This window comes from Lissotriton vulgaris, chromosome 12, assembly GCF_964263255.1.
Source record: "Lissotriton vulgaris chromosome 12, aLisVul1.2, whole genome shotgun sequence".
Taxonomy (NCBI): domain Eukaryota; kingdom Metazoa; phylum Chordata; class Amphibia; order Caudata; family Salamandridae; genus Lissotriton; species Lissotriton vulgaris.
The window spans coordinates 576,678,037-576,694,376 of NC_141700.1; the positions used below are offsets into that span (position 1 = coordinate 576,678,037).

General features: G+C 42.5%; 1 protein-coding gene across 1 annotated transcript in view; it reads left to right on the forward strand.

Annotated features, from left to right (window-relative positions):
- Nucleotides 1-16,340, forward strand: part of LOC147677782 (uncharacterized) — a 181,511-nt gene that overhangs the window by 40,369 nt on the left and 124,802 nt on the right. The window contains exons 3-6 of the mRNA XM_086945586.1: nucleotides 4,876-4,958; nucleotides 5,039-5,171; nucleotides 10,868-11,067; nucleotides 13,788-13,847. Coding sequence (XP_086801712.1) covers nucleotides 4,876-4,958; nucleotides 5,039-5,171; nucleotides 10,868-11,067; nucleotides 13,788-13,847 — 476 coding nt within the window. The remainder of the gene's footprint in view (nucleotides 1-4,875; nucleotides 4,959-5,038; nucleotides 5,172-10,867; nucleotides 11,068-13,787; nucleotides 13,848-16,340) is intronic.

The window sequence follows — 16,340 nt, forward strand, 5'->3', positions numbered from 1 at the left end:
CCAAATATCACTACGTTTTCAGATAAAACAGAACTTCTCTATGCTTGCGTTTTCATCTGCCATACTCACTTTCATTTTTGCGGTTGCAGATTGTTCTTCAGTATCCCCAGATACATCAAACCACTTTTTGACCGCTATTTTTGAGACTTTTGTCTCCCCACTTTTTCTCCTGGTGCACGTAGGGATACCCAGCTTTAAGTCTTGTGGGCCTGTCGGTGGTTGACCCCCACAATGTTTGCCTCTACTGCTGTGAGACTGATCACGACTCCCGAAGCCATGGCCCCCGAAAGCCTTGCGGGAGCGGCGGCGGAAATTGCTGGAAGTGCGGCATTCGTCACACCGCCACTCTGGGTCCAGGGGCTGTTCCCACAACAGCTCGCGGGACCGGAGCAGTCGCTCCAAGTCTTAGCTTTCGCATTCTGGTAATCAACACCATAAAAAGAAGTCGGAGAAACATGTTCGCTCTCCGTCGCTCCTCGGAGGTGGGCGAGGGCGACAGGGGCTCAGTCCCTGCGGCTCCTCTGGAGCCTGGGAGTCCCGCCGCCAAACCGCCATACTCTGGTCCGTTGCTACTCCCGAACAGATGCAAGAGTGCCTTGCTGCCTTGGTCCGCCTTTAAAGGCCTCGGGTTCCTGCTGGCGCGTCTTCGGGTCCCGTGTCCAGATCCTGTTGGCCCGGCTGCTCCTCCACTGGCGCCGCACTGGGTGCAGTTTATCCCACATCTGCCCCGGTTTCAGGTCCATTTTGTTCCGGCCTGGGATCCGCAGTGGGAAGCTGCTCCGGCCCCAGCCGGCGACGTTCCCGATACCGTTCGGCCCTTCTCCCGCACCGCCGCGACCGGCCCACTCTACGCCAGAGGCGAACAATGACTGGGACAGGTCCGAGGACTCCCCCTGCCCAGCAATGTGACTCAAACCAATCTCCTTACGGAGGTGCCCCAGACTACGTCTACACCGTCTGAGCCGCTGCTTCCTTTCAATGAGGCCACCAAAGTCCTCTTGGGCACTTGGTGGGCCGGTGGATAAAAAAAGTTGCTAGGCGTCCCCGTCTGGCGCCTGATGATCCAGCCTTCCTGACCACTCTCTACACCTGAGAGCCTGGTCATTCAGGCCTAGACGTCGCAGAGTGCCTTTCCCACTGCTCTGCCGGATAAGTACTCTAAAAGGCTGAAACAATTTGGTAAGAGATTGTTCTCCTCAGCCAGCTTAGGGCTGCGGTCGGTTAACACCGCCTGCTTGTTGGGCTGTTAATCCCACGCAGTGTAGGATTCCGTTGCTCCGGTCTTGCCTCAGTGTTCTGAGGACGTCCAGGCTGTCCTTTCCCAAGCGATTGCTGAGGGGGAGGATGCGGCTAAGGTTGCCATCCGGTGTGTTTTGGACACCGCTGATTCGTTGGGTAGAGCAATTTCCACGACTAGCGTTGCAACGTCATGCCTGGTTCCGTTCAACTGGGCTCTCGCCCGATGTCCAGGGCTCGCTCATGGACATGCCCTTTGATGGCTCCTGCCTCTCTGGCGATAAGGCTGACAGTGTACTAGAGCGCTTTAAGGACTCTAGGGTCACGGCCAAGTCCTTGGGTCTTTCTGCGAAGAATCCTTGTTTTTTTCCTTTCGTGGCCAGGGCAGGGGGCGCCCAGGCGCACCCCTCCAACAAGCTTGTGCAGAACCAACCTCAGCGCAGCCGTGGCTTCTGCAGGGGCGGGTCTGGGAACCAGCATGCGGGTCAGCCCATCTCTACCCCCGCTTTTTCCACCTCCAAGCCTTCCTAATCCGAGCTTCAGGGAACACCCCACGCCAGTGGGTGGCAGGGTTCGCTACCTCCTCCACCACTGGCGCGAAATTACATCGGACAAGGATACTCACTTCCCTTTCAGTCCTCCCCTCCAGCCATGCCACCTCGGTACCACCACATGTCGGGGATCATGTGGCTCTTCTCCGACAAGAAGTCACAGCCCTCTTCTCCGACAGGAAGTCACGGCCCTCTTGGCCAAGGGGGCCATTGAGTGCGTTCCCTATCGGGAAGTAGGGTGTGTTTGCTGTTCCCACTACTTTTTGGTCCCCAAGAAGGACAAGGGGGGCCTGCACACTATCTTGGACCTCAGGGACGTCAATCGCTTCCTCCGGAAGGAGAAGTTCAAGATGCTGACTCTGACTCTGGCTCAGGTCCTGGCTGCCCTGGACCCTGGATGGTAGCGTTGGACTTGCAGGGTGTTTTTCACATTCCCGTCCTGCAGGCGCTACCTGAAGTTCACAGTAGGCCAGGAGCATTTTCATTTCGCCGTGCTCCCTTTCGGCCTTACCAACACCCCTCGGGTGTTCACGGAAGTGATGGCAGTGGTCGCAGCTCTTCTGCACAGGTCTGGGGTAACAGTCTTCCCCCTACTTCGAGGACTGGTTGTTGAAGGCGGGCTCGCCCCAAGCAGTCGTCGCCCACCTTCAGACTACGGCCGACCTCCTGCATTTGCTGGGGTTCTCCATCAATGTGCCCAAGTCGCACCGGAGTCCCTCTTAGAAGCTCCCCTTCAACGGAGTGGTTCTGGATGCTACGCTGTTTCAGGTTTATCCTACTGAGCAGCGAGTCTGGGATATTCAGGCTATGATTCCGATCTTTCAGCCTCTATCCCTGGTTTCAGTCCGGATGACCCTCCGGCTCCTGGGCCTGATGGCCTCCTGCATCCTGTTAGGGCAACATGCCAGATGGTATATGCGGGATCTGCAGTGGGACCTGAAGTTCTAGTGGGCACAGCATTGGGGCAACCTGTCCGATCATGTCCAGATCTCAGAAGGCGCTGCATTGGTGGCTCGCGAATCATGATTGGGTCAATGGCAGATCCATCTCCCTTCCCCAACCGGAGCACACAGTAGTGACCGATGCGTAAATGTAAAATGTAAATTGATACTTGTATAGCGCACTACTCGCCCGCAAGGGTCTCAAGGCGCTTGTACGAATACCGCTGTGGAACCCATCCTGGCTTTCCCTGTGAGGCGTCCACTCCTGGGCACCCCCAAGGTGGAGGCCAGGCATCCTTAGCGTTGTGGGGGCCGTTGTGGAGATTAAGCAAGCTATTGCCCAGAGATGTAGAGTGGGACTCAATGATTGAAATAGGCACCGAGGCGAGAATTATCAGTTCCGTGGAATATTTGAGCACAAGACCCGCCGAGGCGGGGAATTGAACCCTGGTCCCGGGCTAGACCTCTGCATCAGGGTCTGCCGCTCTAACCATTGAGCCACACTTCTCCACGCCCCTCCTCGGATGGGGAGGCAACTTGGGAGAGGCGGAGATCAAAGGCCTCTGGTCTCTGTCTGAGTCCCGGCTCCATATCAACCTTCTGGAGCTGCTGGCGATCCAACTTGCACTGAAGGCATTCCTTCCCTCTGCCCAGGGAAGTGTAGTGCATGTGTTCACGGACAACACCACCGCCATGTGGTATTGCAACAAACAGGGCGGGTGGGGTAGTGGACCCTATGTCAGGAGGCTCTGCGCCTCTGGACATGGCTTGAACATGAAGGCATTACCTTGGTGGTTCAACACCTGGCAGGTTCTCTGAACGCCAGGGCGGACGATCTCAGCCACCGGTGCATGATGGATCACGAATGGCGTCAGAAATTTGACCTGGTGCAATGTCTTTTTCTACAGTGGGGAGAGCCTTGGTTAGATCTATTCGCCACCGAAGAGAACGCGCAATGTCATCCGTTCTGCACGTTGAAATTCCAAGGCGGCACTCGCTCGGAGACTCTCTTCGTCTCTAGTGGAGCTGCGGTCTGTTGTACGCCTTTCCGTCTATACCTCTTCTGCCCAGAGAGCTGAAGATAGGCGAGACTGGGCCTAAGGTGTTCTTGTGGCTCCGGACCGGGCTCGAAGAGTATGGTATCTATCACTAATGTGTCTCTTTCAGATGCACAAGTTACTGCTTGTGTAACGATATATCTGTAAGAGACATTAGTTAGTGATAGATTCCTTACCGCCTCACCCATCCTCCCTGTTCTGTGACTGATTACTAGGGTTACGGTCATCCCTTTCAGGGCCCTAGTTTTTATGCACCAATGGTCCGTATCTTGCATGGCTCTGCGTTCCTGGCGCGGAAAGTCATGTACAGAACGGGCGTCAGCGCGCATGGGTGATGCCTAAGTACTCTCAGTGACGGACGCGGAGCCGCAGGACGCCCCCTAATGACGCGCAGGGATACTGCTAAGAAAACTTAACTGATCCAGTCTGTCGCCTGGGGATATTCTAAAGTAAGGAATCTATCACTAACTAATGTCTCTTACAGATATATCGTTACTCAAGTAGTAACTTGTGCGATTTGAAAATATATTCTCTCTAAATAAAGCTGATCTAGGAACCTGTACATTGAGGAACATACTATTTGTATTTAATTTGAAAACACTTCTAGCAAGTAAGCATCATCTCCTTTTTTGTTTCACCATTCATTATTCTAAATTTAAACCAGTTTGAGTCTTAACCTGGCTTCAGTACCTCTAGCAAGTGACTTTGCCAGTCTGAAATCTGCTAATTATTTTTGGCTTCATATTTTCTCCTAGTGTCTATAATTCAGGAAGACTGTGGGTGGATTTGGCTCTCTCCAGTGCCCTGTTGTAAACAAAGCTGTAGTGAGTTCCGTCCTACCAGATCTTCAGTTGTCTTTACAGTAGTCTTTTCAGTTAACTACATTTTCCTTTTAGGTTTCAATTTTTTATAATGCACCATTTTGTTGAGTACCTTTTGACTACTTCCGAAGTGCAATAATTTGTCTGAAAAGCCATTGTTTGTTTGGACTCTTCTAATTCCCCTTTATTAGTGCAACGTTTAAACATTTTCATTTGTGGGTCAGGGTTTTTTTGTGTTCCAACTGTAAATCTTTTTTTTCTCTCTCAGTTTCAAAGAATTATTTGGACAGCAGTATAATTATTCCTCTGGAAGCGATGAATATTATGAAAGATATCAGTATTCCCAGAAGGGTAAGGAACTGTTACATTATTTTATAACAGACACATTTAGCGATTACTTGAACAGTTTGTAATAAACATGTTTTTCTTAGGTGCGGAGGACCAATACGCCAAGGATAATCGCAGGGAGAAGTTGTATGTGCAGTTTTATGAGCAAATACACAAAGAATATGCCAAGGGAAGGCCTTCTGACTGTGTAGTCGTGGCTATAAGCAAGCAACAAACGTATGTTTTTCTTCTGTTCTAACCAGTCTCTAAACATATTACTTAATCAGTGTCAAACCATAAACTATCATTGTGTAATAAAAAGCCTTACATTATTTGTCTTTCAGCACTAAGATGCTTGCATTGTCTCTGCCAAAACATTGAGTTCTTTACGTTCTTACAATTAGTATGTTCTTCTGCCTGCTCATATTTCAAAAATTTGCTTGCATTGTTTTTCTTTGATCTTGTCCACTTTTTCCAGTGCCTAACGAATACACAACAGAACAGAAACTCAATTCTTTGATTAAGCAGGCAGCAAAGTGTGAAGCATTCTTTACTGTGCTAAAGATAATAAAAGAAGGCCCACCAGAATGACAACTCTGAATGATATTTCTTCTACCCCTTGTCTTAAAACAATTCATGCACTTCCACATAGTGTAACTTACTTTCAGAATAGTCGTTCTGTTTTACTCACTTGCGGCTATCCTCAAAACACATTGCCAGTTAGGTCAGGCACATTTTAATTCTATTTTTTGTGATGTTACTTGTGTGATGCCCTCTATAGTCTTTGCTGCCAATAGAAAAACCTACAGTTGCAGTTTTGGTAAGAGGTTCCAATCAGATTACCATTTAGCTACTAGTGTTTCAATAGAAAGGCATTCTATGGTATGCTGTTAGCAAGGCGCTATTGTGTAGTGGTTAAGTTTTTGGATGAAAGAGACCAGAGTTCAAATCCGTAACACTTATGGTACTCAACAAGCCACTTTATTGATCTCTGTGTAAGTGATTGCCTTCTGTATAATAATTATAGGTTGCTGAATCTGAGTTTTGTAATATTCAGTAGATGCAGTTCAGCGTTGGCCGTTCAACTGGTGTGTTGACACACATATGTATCACAAAAAAAGTGTGCTCTGTGCGCTTTTTTTATTTTTAATGCATGTTTCTTGGGCCCACGGTACCAAATGCCAATGAATGTGCAGCTACATTGCTTGCAAAATCTCATTAGACATTGGTGAAAGTGTGACGTGGAGTGCGCACACCCCTTAGTAGCTGGTTGTTCCTTGCAAAAATGATTTTATATAATCAGTTCATATTTAACACTTCTAATTGCCTACTTTAAAATTGAAGTTTAGTCCTTTGAAATGAAGTGCGCTTTTATTTTGAAAAGTAATTCATCAACTCAAACAGTTTCAAATATCACACTAAATAAATGTAATAGTGACAACCCTCAACTGTCTACCCTCAAACATTAATCCCCTTCCTCAAGCCCATAATTCTGTACCCATAATATACCTTTGACTGATACCCTTAACCAACCTTAATGCCTAACCTCTAAACTCTTAAACGTAATCCTAAATGCGTAATCCTTTATTCTGAGCCTATAACCCCATCTCATGTAACCCTTTACCCTAACACCCTTTACCACTATACCCTAACCATCTGCCCTTATACACCAAAATTATCCCTAATGCATTACTCTCAATCCTTATTCACAAAACCTTCCCCTCTACCCCATACTCCTACAATCTTGTCTCAAACCCTACACTTAAGAACATACCGTTAACCAGATACCCATAAGCTTTAATTCTTATCCAACCTCTTACTGTAGCCTAACCTCTCTCGCACTGTCCTCACTTCAACATAATTCGGGAAAATACTCTCTTAATAGGTGTTCCTTTTGTTTTTTTTTAGAACTAATAATTGAGGAGTGTTGTTAGTGTTCCTTTAAAAGTTTTGGGGCAATACTTGACAGTCAAGTAGTTGACAAACTGTAGTAATACAGTCTTATTAATCTAGAACACTGGTAGTGCTCAACATATTGTTAGTTATCCACGCTATGAGCCTGATATATGCAAGTCATTTCAATTTGAAGTTATGACTAGGTTTTGTCTAGCTCATAATTACATTCTTATTGTGCTTTTACATTTTCCCGTTCTGTGAGCAAAGAATAACTGCTTCATCACTTGCTGCAAAAAATGTGTATGAATGTCCTCCATTGCCAAAACCATAGGTACATGGAAGTAGGAGCCAACTTTCTTTTTGACACATTTTCCTCCTGTAGTACAGACTCTGCCTGCATAAACAATTATACACTATGCTTTCTTTTCACATAAGTATACATGTTGAATGTGGTTAACTGAAGTAAAGTTACAATTTCTGTGCCTCTTGGAGCCTTGTCAGTACATGTTGCTTATACAAATATTCAATACAGGTGTTCTTTAAAAGCAAGTTCCTTAAGCTTTCTTTTTAGGGTGAAATTTGGAACCTGTGATTGAAGTCTCTGGAGTGAGAAATATATCATGGAGAACACACCAATGCTTTAATTTTCACTGTTAAAAGAAATATAGTGGAAAATGATCTTGCATTTCCTGTAGATCGGAGTAGCCCATAATATAAATATAAATATATATATATATATATATATATATATATATATATATATATATATATCTCTTTAATTAATTTTCTGTTTGCATCGTTCAGAACATTTCAGCACCCTGCCCAGAAAGATGACACCATCATAAAGATGTGGCACATTGATGTTCGACATCCTCTTAGAACAAGTGATCTCATACCAGGAGCAAATCCTGCTTGCCATAAAGTTGCGTTATCTAGCTGAAGCAAAACGTTTAACTATAGATTACACTATCTAGGAATTATAACCTCTGGTCCCAGCCAGCCCAAAATCTTCATGGCCAACTAATGCATTAAAATAAAACGTGGCATACTTCACAAAGTGTCCTCCTTCAAATGAAGATTGCAGATTTAAAACATTTTGGAGAAACCCCCAGTGATTTTTTGGCTACACCAGTAACACCAATCAATACATTTTCTAACACCGGTAAAATAATTACCCATTTGATTTCTTAAGTGCATAACAAATCCCAAAGATGTTCATCAAATACACTTGAACCTTGCGTACGTCTTCACACTGCATTTGCAAAGAATTGTGAATACTTTTTACCCTTCTACGTTTTGAAGATTATACTAACATTTTAAAACTGGGCAAGCAGCTACCATCTACCATGCTCACAGATATCCAGCCATTTCAGTTTCACACCTACATTATAGATAGACTCATCTCATCTTGTGCTCCCCATGAGATCGGTCTTCATCTTCCACGTTTCCCATGTGTACCTGCCATGATCTCTGGTTATGCCTCATTAACTACTGGTGTCCATTGATACAGACTTGTAAAATATTCATATATAGTTCAACTGAAGACTTCGACCGAATACTAACTTTCATAAACATTGTAGTGGGACAGCTCAATATCACATTTGAACTAGAGATATGGTACACCCAGTATAAAACTTATTTGGCAACTACTTATTTGCGAATGACTGTGACGTCACAGTCCTGTGCCTAGGTTTCTGGTGGACATTTGGCATTCGATCATTGCTATAAAATTGTTTTAAGTACCTCGCTGCCTACCCCAAAATTCTCCTAGGCGCACTCTGCCTTTGGCGTACCAAATGATCTGACTACCCCAGAAACGAAGCAGTTCCCATTTCTACTTCAAACTAACCAGTAATACTAGGATTACATTCATTCTTGGTTCAGAGACTGCTTCTTGAAATTAAATGTTCCAAACACAGAATTAGTATCCACCAGCATAGGATCTTTCTTGGATTCAAATGCTTATTTCTACAATTGAGTGTTAACAACAATGACACACAGTGCCTTATTACGTAGAGGCTATCCTCTTAGATGATCCGACTGAACCAATGAGTAAGACAGGCTTTGATTTCACTCAACCCTCTTTGGACTATCCTTCCTTTTGGAGAGCCGTAAATACAAGAGCTTCATTTACCAGATAGGAGTGAGTGTTGCATGTAACTCCACAGAACATACCAATGCTGGAGAACTAATCAAAGTAAGTAACTTAATCCCAGGTGTGAATCATTTCATAGATTAACTTGCTGAATTATGTCTACCAAGTGATGTAGACATATTAGCGTCAAGTTTGTAATGATTAATTTAACCAAAGGCAGTGCAGTATATCTTACCCAGCTTGCTTGGATATTCCGATTTTAGTGGCGTGTCAAGATATCACAGGAATTTCCCAATAGGGATCCTGTAAAAAGGGATTCCAATAGCCAGGTATCTAAGAGAATGTGATCCAACCGTATCACAAAGTTGATTTCTAGCTTTAGTTACAAAGGTGATATAGACTAAAATTTGGTGGGTAATTTAACCTTTAATTAGGCAAAGGCCCTTTTTTGGGGGTTTCCAACAGTAACAAACATTTGGTCTGATGGGGGAAAATATCTTGTCTTGTCAGAGTTAAATGTAAACCACCTTGATATTCATAGTGGTTCGTTTTCCCCACTGTTGTGATAGGCTACAGAAAAAAGGGGGGAAAAGCTAGCACTTCAACTTGCTGGTTCAAGAGGAAGTGTGTGTGCTTTTGGTATAAACCAGTGTTTGTTCTTAAAATATCCTTCTGAAACTTTATATCGTTCTTTGATGGTAAAGGTTCAAATCTTGCTTTCCCTTCTTACTGATGTTTTTACTTGTTTGTTAGACTTGTTTTTAATTCTAGCCATTCACAGGAGTTAGCTGAGGTCATTATTTAGCACAAGGCAAACTTTTGACTCATCACTGGAGATGTTCCAAATAGTTGTAAATAGTATTTAGTGTTATCCTTGTCCTACCATATTGGCGTATACTAACAAAAAAATACTTTTGTCGTCAAAACATTAACTCAAAATGTAAAGAATTGTTTCAATTTGTAGTTATGTATTTTATTTATTTATAAAGTTTAGTCAAGACTGCATGCACTTTCTGGCGACAGAGCACACTTTATTCCTTGGTGTTCTTTCCAGCTTTTAAGTAGCTTACTACTAATTAAATTGTGCATCAAGATCAGAAAGTAATAGTGAAGGCTTTGATGTGTCATACATTGAGCTGCGCTCCCAGTATTCTTTGAATTACTTTAGGTGAATGCTAGAGCTGTACAGCACTCTTCGTTCTGTTTTTTGGGTTGTCTCTTTGACAGGTGCAATTTTGTGCCAACGTTAGTTTAGTTGAAAATAGGGAATAGTATCCTGTTCCTTAGTTACATTGTAGCTGCAGTTTATCTTGTAAAAAGTAAAGCTACAAGTTTATCCCTAGTTACTCCTAGTTCACAACTCTTTCCTTCAAAAAGTGTTACTCCTATTATTGTATCACTAAGTTGAAGCTTTTTTAGGTCGACATAAAATCTGATTGCAAAATATTGTAACTCCTGTAGAAAGCATCAAATGCCTTTGGAACATGCCATTGGTGAAAAGATAATTTTTCTCCCGAGCTGTAAAGTAGTCTCCCAATTAAAATGTGTGCTACCATAAAATTGGATACTGGCGTTCCAAAATATTGTTCACCGCCACAATTGACAGTTGCTTGACTGCTTGGTAAGAACTGCCACCCCCCCCCCCCCCTGTTTGTAATCCATTTATGAACAATTTTGCCCTGTGTACCTAAAATATTAAACTATTCTATACTGCGATTTGAACTCTACCTGTGTACACTTCTCACCCTCTACGCTTAAAAAAAATAAAAACATGCCATTTAGGTCTCCAATGTTTCTGAGAATGTTACCCATTTGACAACCATACAGCCAGACATGTAACCCATCATTTCTGAAGATCAAAAATACATAAAAGGCACATCATGATGACTTCATTGCTACACATTTCTTTGTTTGTAAATAACCAGCCTTTTTTTTCTTTAAGGGAATATGCAACTGTCATAGGCCATCAGTTGCAGGATCATGGCCTTGTCGTGGAAATGATATATCTTGCCTCCGAGTCGGGTCTCACACGCGCGCTCCAGGAAGTTAAAAATGATGGTTCCCCATTTTGTATTCTTGTTGAGCAGTCCAATGTAGCGCTTTCTTCTTGCACCGTAATCATGCTTCACGAGTCCATCAAAAGTAAGTTTAGCTTCATTCAGATGTCACTTAAAAGCACCCATCCCATTCAAAAATGCAAATACTTTTCTCGTGACACTTAAATGTTACACAATTGACACTCTGCCACTATTCACAATCCAATATATTAATATGACTGCCGTGATCGCGCACATTTTTCCATTCTTTTACCTTAAAATGCAATGCTCTCACACTTCAGTTTACCAAACAAATCTTTTTTGAACACTGGTTACCAACATTTGAAGTGAAATCGCTATCTCATGAAATTGATAAAGAATTTCATTACACTTAACAAGTCTTTTGGTGCACTTGTCAATTACCGAACACAATTGCAACCCCAAACCTGGTGCGAAAACAATGGTAATTTCACTGTCAACTACGCGTGTTTCCTTGATTTCAGCCATTCGCTGATGCCATTCTGGGACCACACATTGAGTTTCTTTATCAGTAGGTCTAGGGAGACCTTTCTGTGATTTTTTTTTTTTTTAACGTTTTTTTCTGTCCTTATTAATTACATTGGAAAACAATTGGATTGAAAGGTTAATATAAAATGAAGGTTCACTTTCAGATTTGCTTCTTTGGTGGGGTAGGTGCTTCTCAGTATGTACTTCCCAGTATAATGCACCTTTTTAATTTTGAGTGCTGCATCATTTCTTCTTGTCCTCTCAAATATGTTTTATAATACAATGTGGTCGTAAAAAGAGGTCTGTCACCTTATTTCCTTCTTTGGCTACAGAAATGGGAACGATGCCTTCCTCTCAGCCTCCACTTGAAATAAACATTTTTGGCAGTTACTGTAGTCTCGGGGAAACAGTTTACATCAAAGGATGACATGTCTATCCTCTGTTTATGTCCAATTGGCAATAAGTACTATTGAATCTTAAAAAAAAAAAAAAGTAAAATAACTTGAATTTTTGTGCATTTTAAAAAACATGTTTGCTCAAATGTGTTAAACGTCTACTCCGTTCAACTGAACAAGGATTCCTTACTTCAGAATGTCACTTTTAAATGTACTGAAAGCAGGAGAAGGAGGTGTTTCTCTGACCATTCTCATAGGTTTTTCTCGACACGCATTTAATATCGAGGTTTTAAATAGGGAAGTGTTTCTTTAGGTAGGATCATGAAGTTTAAAAACTTGAGTAGTTTTTGTGCAGGCTGATATCACCAGCACTACAGCTCCCCCTCCTTTTCTGTATAAAGTGGCTATATTTCATGTAAAACTAATGAAGCCATTTCATAATATTTACCACTGGGGTTATCCTCAGGGCTTGTTTGTAGTACACTTGCAGTCCCGTAGATACTTGGGGGGCGGGCATGTTCAAGCTCGTAAACCATGTCTCATTAAACGTCATGTTTTTTGCAGCAGTAGCTCCTCTCAACATTGCCAAGAGCAATTTACAGTGCCAGCCTGTATGGAAATAGGGCAAATTACTCCAAATCCTCCACTTTATTCTGCCCTTTACAGCCAATGCAACATTAACACATAGTCACTATATAACCAAACAAAAGTTGATTGCATGAAAATTCAGTTTGTAGGGCTACTCAGTATTAGGAATTCATTCATCTTGATTATACAGTTTGAAAATTTGTGAAACACTTTCCATCAGGAAAGCATTGTTTGCAAAACTACAGTTAATATTCTCACAATGCCAGCCTTTCCCCTCCATGCTAAACCTGCATTGAAAATTGTTAATTACCCAAAATAGGTAAGGGGGGGGAAGTTACCAGGGTGAGTTAGTACGTTAATGAAGTATTCACTACAAGCCCTAATTACATAGTATGGGGCAGTAGTTGAATGTCATGTTTTCATAGTTTGAGCCATGAATGTTTTGGATTTAACAGGTACTCATTATTTTAGTCTGTACTTGATACGGTGTTGTATGTCAGTGTTGTATTGTGATCTTTCTTCCTGGGTTGCTTCTCGAGCAAAGGTTATAGCTTACTTTAGGGCAAGTGGCAATTGTTTTTACCAGTTTATTGGTGGATTTTGGAGTAATTTTAGTTAAAAATATTTTTATTAATTTGTGTGACATGACCTCTCTTACTGGTGCATGGATTTAACCTTTTGGATGCGTCGCATGGCCCCAGCCATCCGAGGCTACGGGTGGCGAGTGAGTCGGGTGGCCCCCGGCCATCCAAATTGCGCATGCGCTAAATTTTCCCGCACTGCGGCAAAAATTTTGCATGCGTCCAAAGGGTTAAATATATTAGTGCCCTCATTTTGCATGGCCTGATCCTTGGCATATCTAAGTTGTCTTATCCTGTTAGCACCTTTCCTCCCCAAATGTTCCCTGCTGCAGTGCTCGGAGTAGAAAGGCAGTATATTTGTGAAAACATCCTGCACAATTTTAAAGTTTTTAGTACAGCTTCTCCTTGCTGAATTGTAAGCTCCTAATTGGGTAGGAAATTGCTTCGGTGGATATTAGATGTCCTATTCCACTTAAAGCCCCATCGAGCAGTGGTTCCCTAAAAAAATGCTTGTCCTATCATGAATAGAGGATTTTCCTTCCAACTGCTTCCCCATATGAAAGTAATTTTTAACCTTTACTGTGCTTGGGTTGTAATGTTCCCTAATTCAGGTTTGTGTTGAAGGATAGCAGATTTTCAAGTGATTTGGCTTCTCATGGTGACCTTTATGCTTTCAATTGTATCCAACCGTAGAGAAATGTTTTCCTACAAGTGATATTCTTATCTGTAATGTATGTCCTGTTTCACCCAAATAGTAACTCCTAAATGGGCTTCTCGTGCAAATGATGAGATTAGCTGCATTGGACAAAACACAGGTAAACAAAATAACCTGATTTTTGTAGTCCTGGATTTATTGTGTACATTTAAGATTGTGTGCATGTTTTGCATCTTTATCACGGAGAAGTCCCATATTCTGTAGTTTCATTTGTCTTGATCATAATGTGCTACATTGAAAGATGGTATCAACTGTTCTGCTGCGAGACCTAGTTTATTCTAGAGTGCATATGAATCTGTTGCCAGCTTAAAAATTAAAACTTTGAAATAAGTTGGGGTTCCTGGAAAAACGTTACTGGTGATCCTCATTTAGATTGCTAATATTAAGTGCCTTGGTTTGTGAGAGGTAGTATGGCACACTGTATATAAAAAATCCATGATTCTGTCATGTTTCAGCAGGAAATCATCTGGCTTCAGTGCTGTTCTTTGTTTGGATTTTGGCACTCATGTGATATGAAATGTATATTACTTCCATGCTAGGATTGTAGATTACAGCCAGAGAGTCATTATCTCCTTGTGTTCCCATTGAGTTGTTTCTAAATTCTCTTATCTGATTGAATGCACTTGAGATTATATTTATGGTTGGTACTCTCCTCATTCATGTGTACAGTGTTCTATTTTGCAGCAACATAAAATAGTAGACTTTCTTTATGATGTCTATTACGTTTTTTAAAAACCAAATTAAAGTAGCTGTAGACGAGTAATGGTGACTGGTGTATTATTGTTTAATTAGCTTTATGTAAAGGCGTGACCAGTCATGAAGGTATATGTCATGAGGGTATATGTCATTAATCCATTATATCTGTTATCTTTATTCTGATTTCTTGATTTGCTCTACATAGGTGACTGTTCAAAGTTAGTCTATCCTTTACGTTTAAGTAAAATTTAGACCTGTGATATTGCTTGTGTGCGTATGTTTAAAGTTTCCCTATAACCTGTGGTGTTCTGTCTTAGTTCGTTGTTTCCTGCATGTTTGTTTTATATTTCTAATCCGTGAGATATTTACGTTCACTCTGTGACCAAAATGGAATTTGAATATTATTGATCCATTAAGGTAATGGCACGGCCAAGCCAAAAAGATGGCATGTTTCCAAAGTAATTTCAAGTGGACCAGAATAATTGTCATCACTTTTGTGCTGCCTGAGCCGCCTTAAGTGGTGTGGGTATGCCCAGATGATCAATTTGTAATGCACATTATGTTGAGCATGTAGGCTAATATTTGCTTGGAGGATTTGGTCCTTTTTGTTTAAGTCTCTCTTTCTCTGTAGATGCATAAGCTGCGCATTCGTCTGCCATTAGTGTTGGGCTCAAATGTGTTCAACTTGTTTATCTTTGGAAGAAGTCAAAAGACCTAGTAACTTTAACTATTAGTGATTTGTGCATGGGCATCAACTCTTCTGTTAGTTTTTTTTCTCCACTCTCAAGTTCAGGTGTCATTGTGAGCTCCAGTTAGACACTTGTTATTTTCTTGCAGGGCCCTCAGGTCTGTCCCCTCATCAGATTCTAAAAGACAATCCTGCTTCTCATTGGTTTTCAAATGTCTCGTTCCATTTGACTGTCAGTTACGTACCTCTCGATTTCCACCGTTGGGATTGAAAACGTTCCTGTCATCGAAAGACTCCATTTTGATTGTGTTGCTTACCATGGCAAGTAGCAGAAGTGAGACTTTCAGGAAGTCTGCAATCTGTTTCTTCCGATCACCGAGAGGACTCCTGTGTGCAGTGTCTTTCGTTCCGTAACAAAAAGACTCTAGGGAACAGATGCGTCCGTCGTCTCAGCTGCCATGGCACATAATCGAGAAGCGGACAACACTCCAAAAAACTTTTTGGAGAGCCTGTCTAGTCTGATATTGAAAACATTCTCATTCAAAACAAGACACTCCTGATCGGCACAGATAACATGACTGCAAAGTTTTACTTCCCGAAGCAAGGAGGCCACATTCACCGCAGTTGTCCAGTGTGGCTCAAAGAATCTAGCGTTGGGCAATATATCACAAAGTCCATCTACTCATTCAGCACATTGTTAGGGTGGACAATGATCTAGCAGACCTGCTCAGCAGGACTCATCAACAAGTTCATGAATTTAAACTCCAACTCCAGGTCCTAATCACGTACTTTCACAGTTTTGGGTTCTCACATACCCACAGATAAATCTGTTCGACTCTGCCGAGAATGCAAAATCCTTAGGTTTTGTCGCGGGACGACCATACCCACAGTCCCTGTGCAATGCACTAAGTAAGAGTTCGTCCAGGATATTTGCTTTGGCTTTTCTGCTTCTCCCACGGTTTGTGATCAGAAGGCTAATGTCCCACACACTCATTTTGGTAGCCCCAACATAGGCATGCAAGCCATAGTTCTCCACGCTACTAGCTCTCTAGACTCACACAAGAAGCCCCGCAACAAGTCAGATCTTCTCACACCAAACCACAGCACTCTCAGACACCACAACCCTCAACAGCTCAACCTTGCGATCTGACTCCTTTTGTTACCTTAATTTTCCAGAAGCCTACTACCAGGGTCTGTTACCCAACGGAA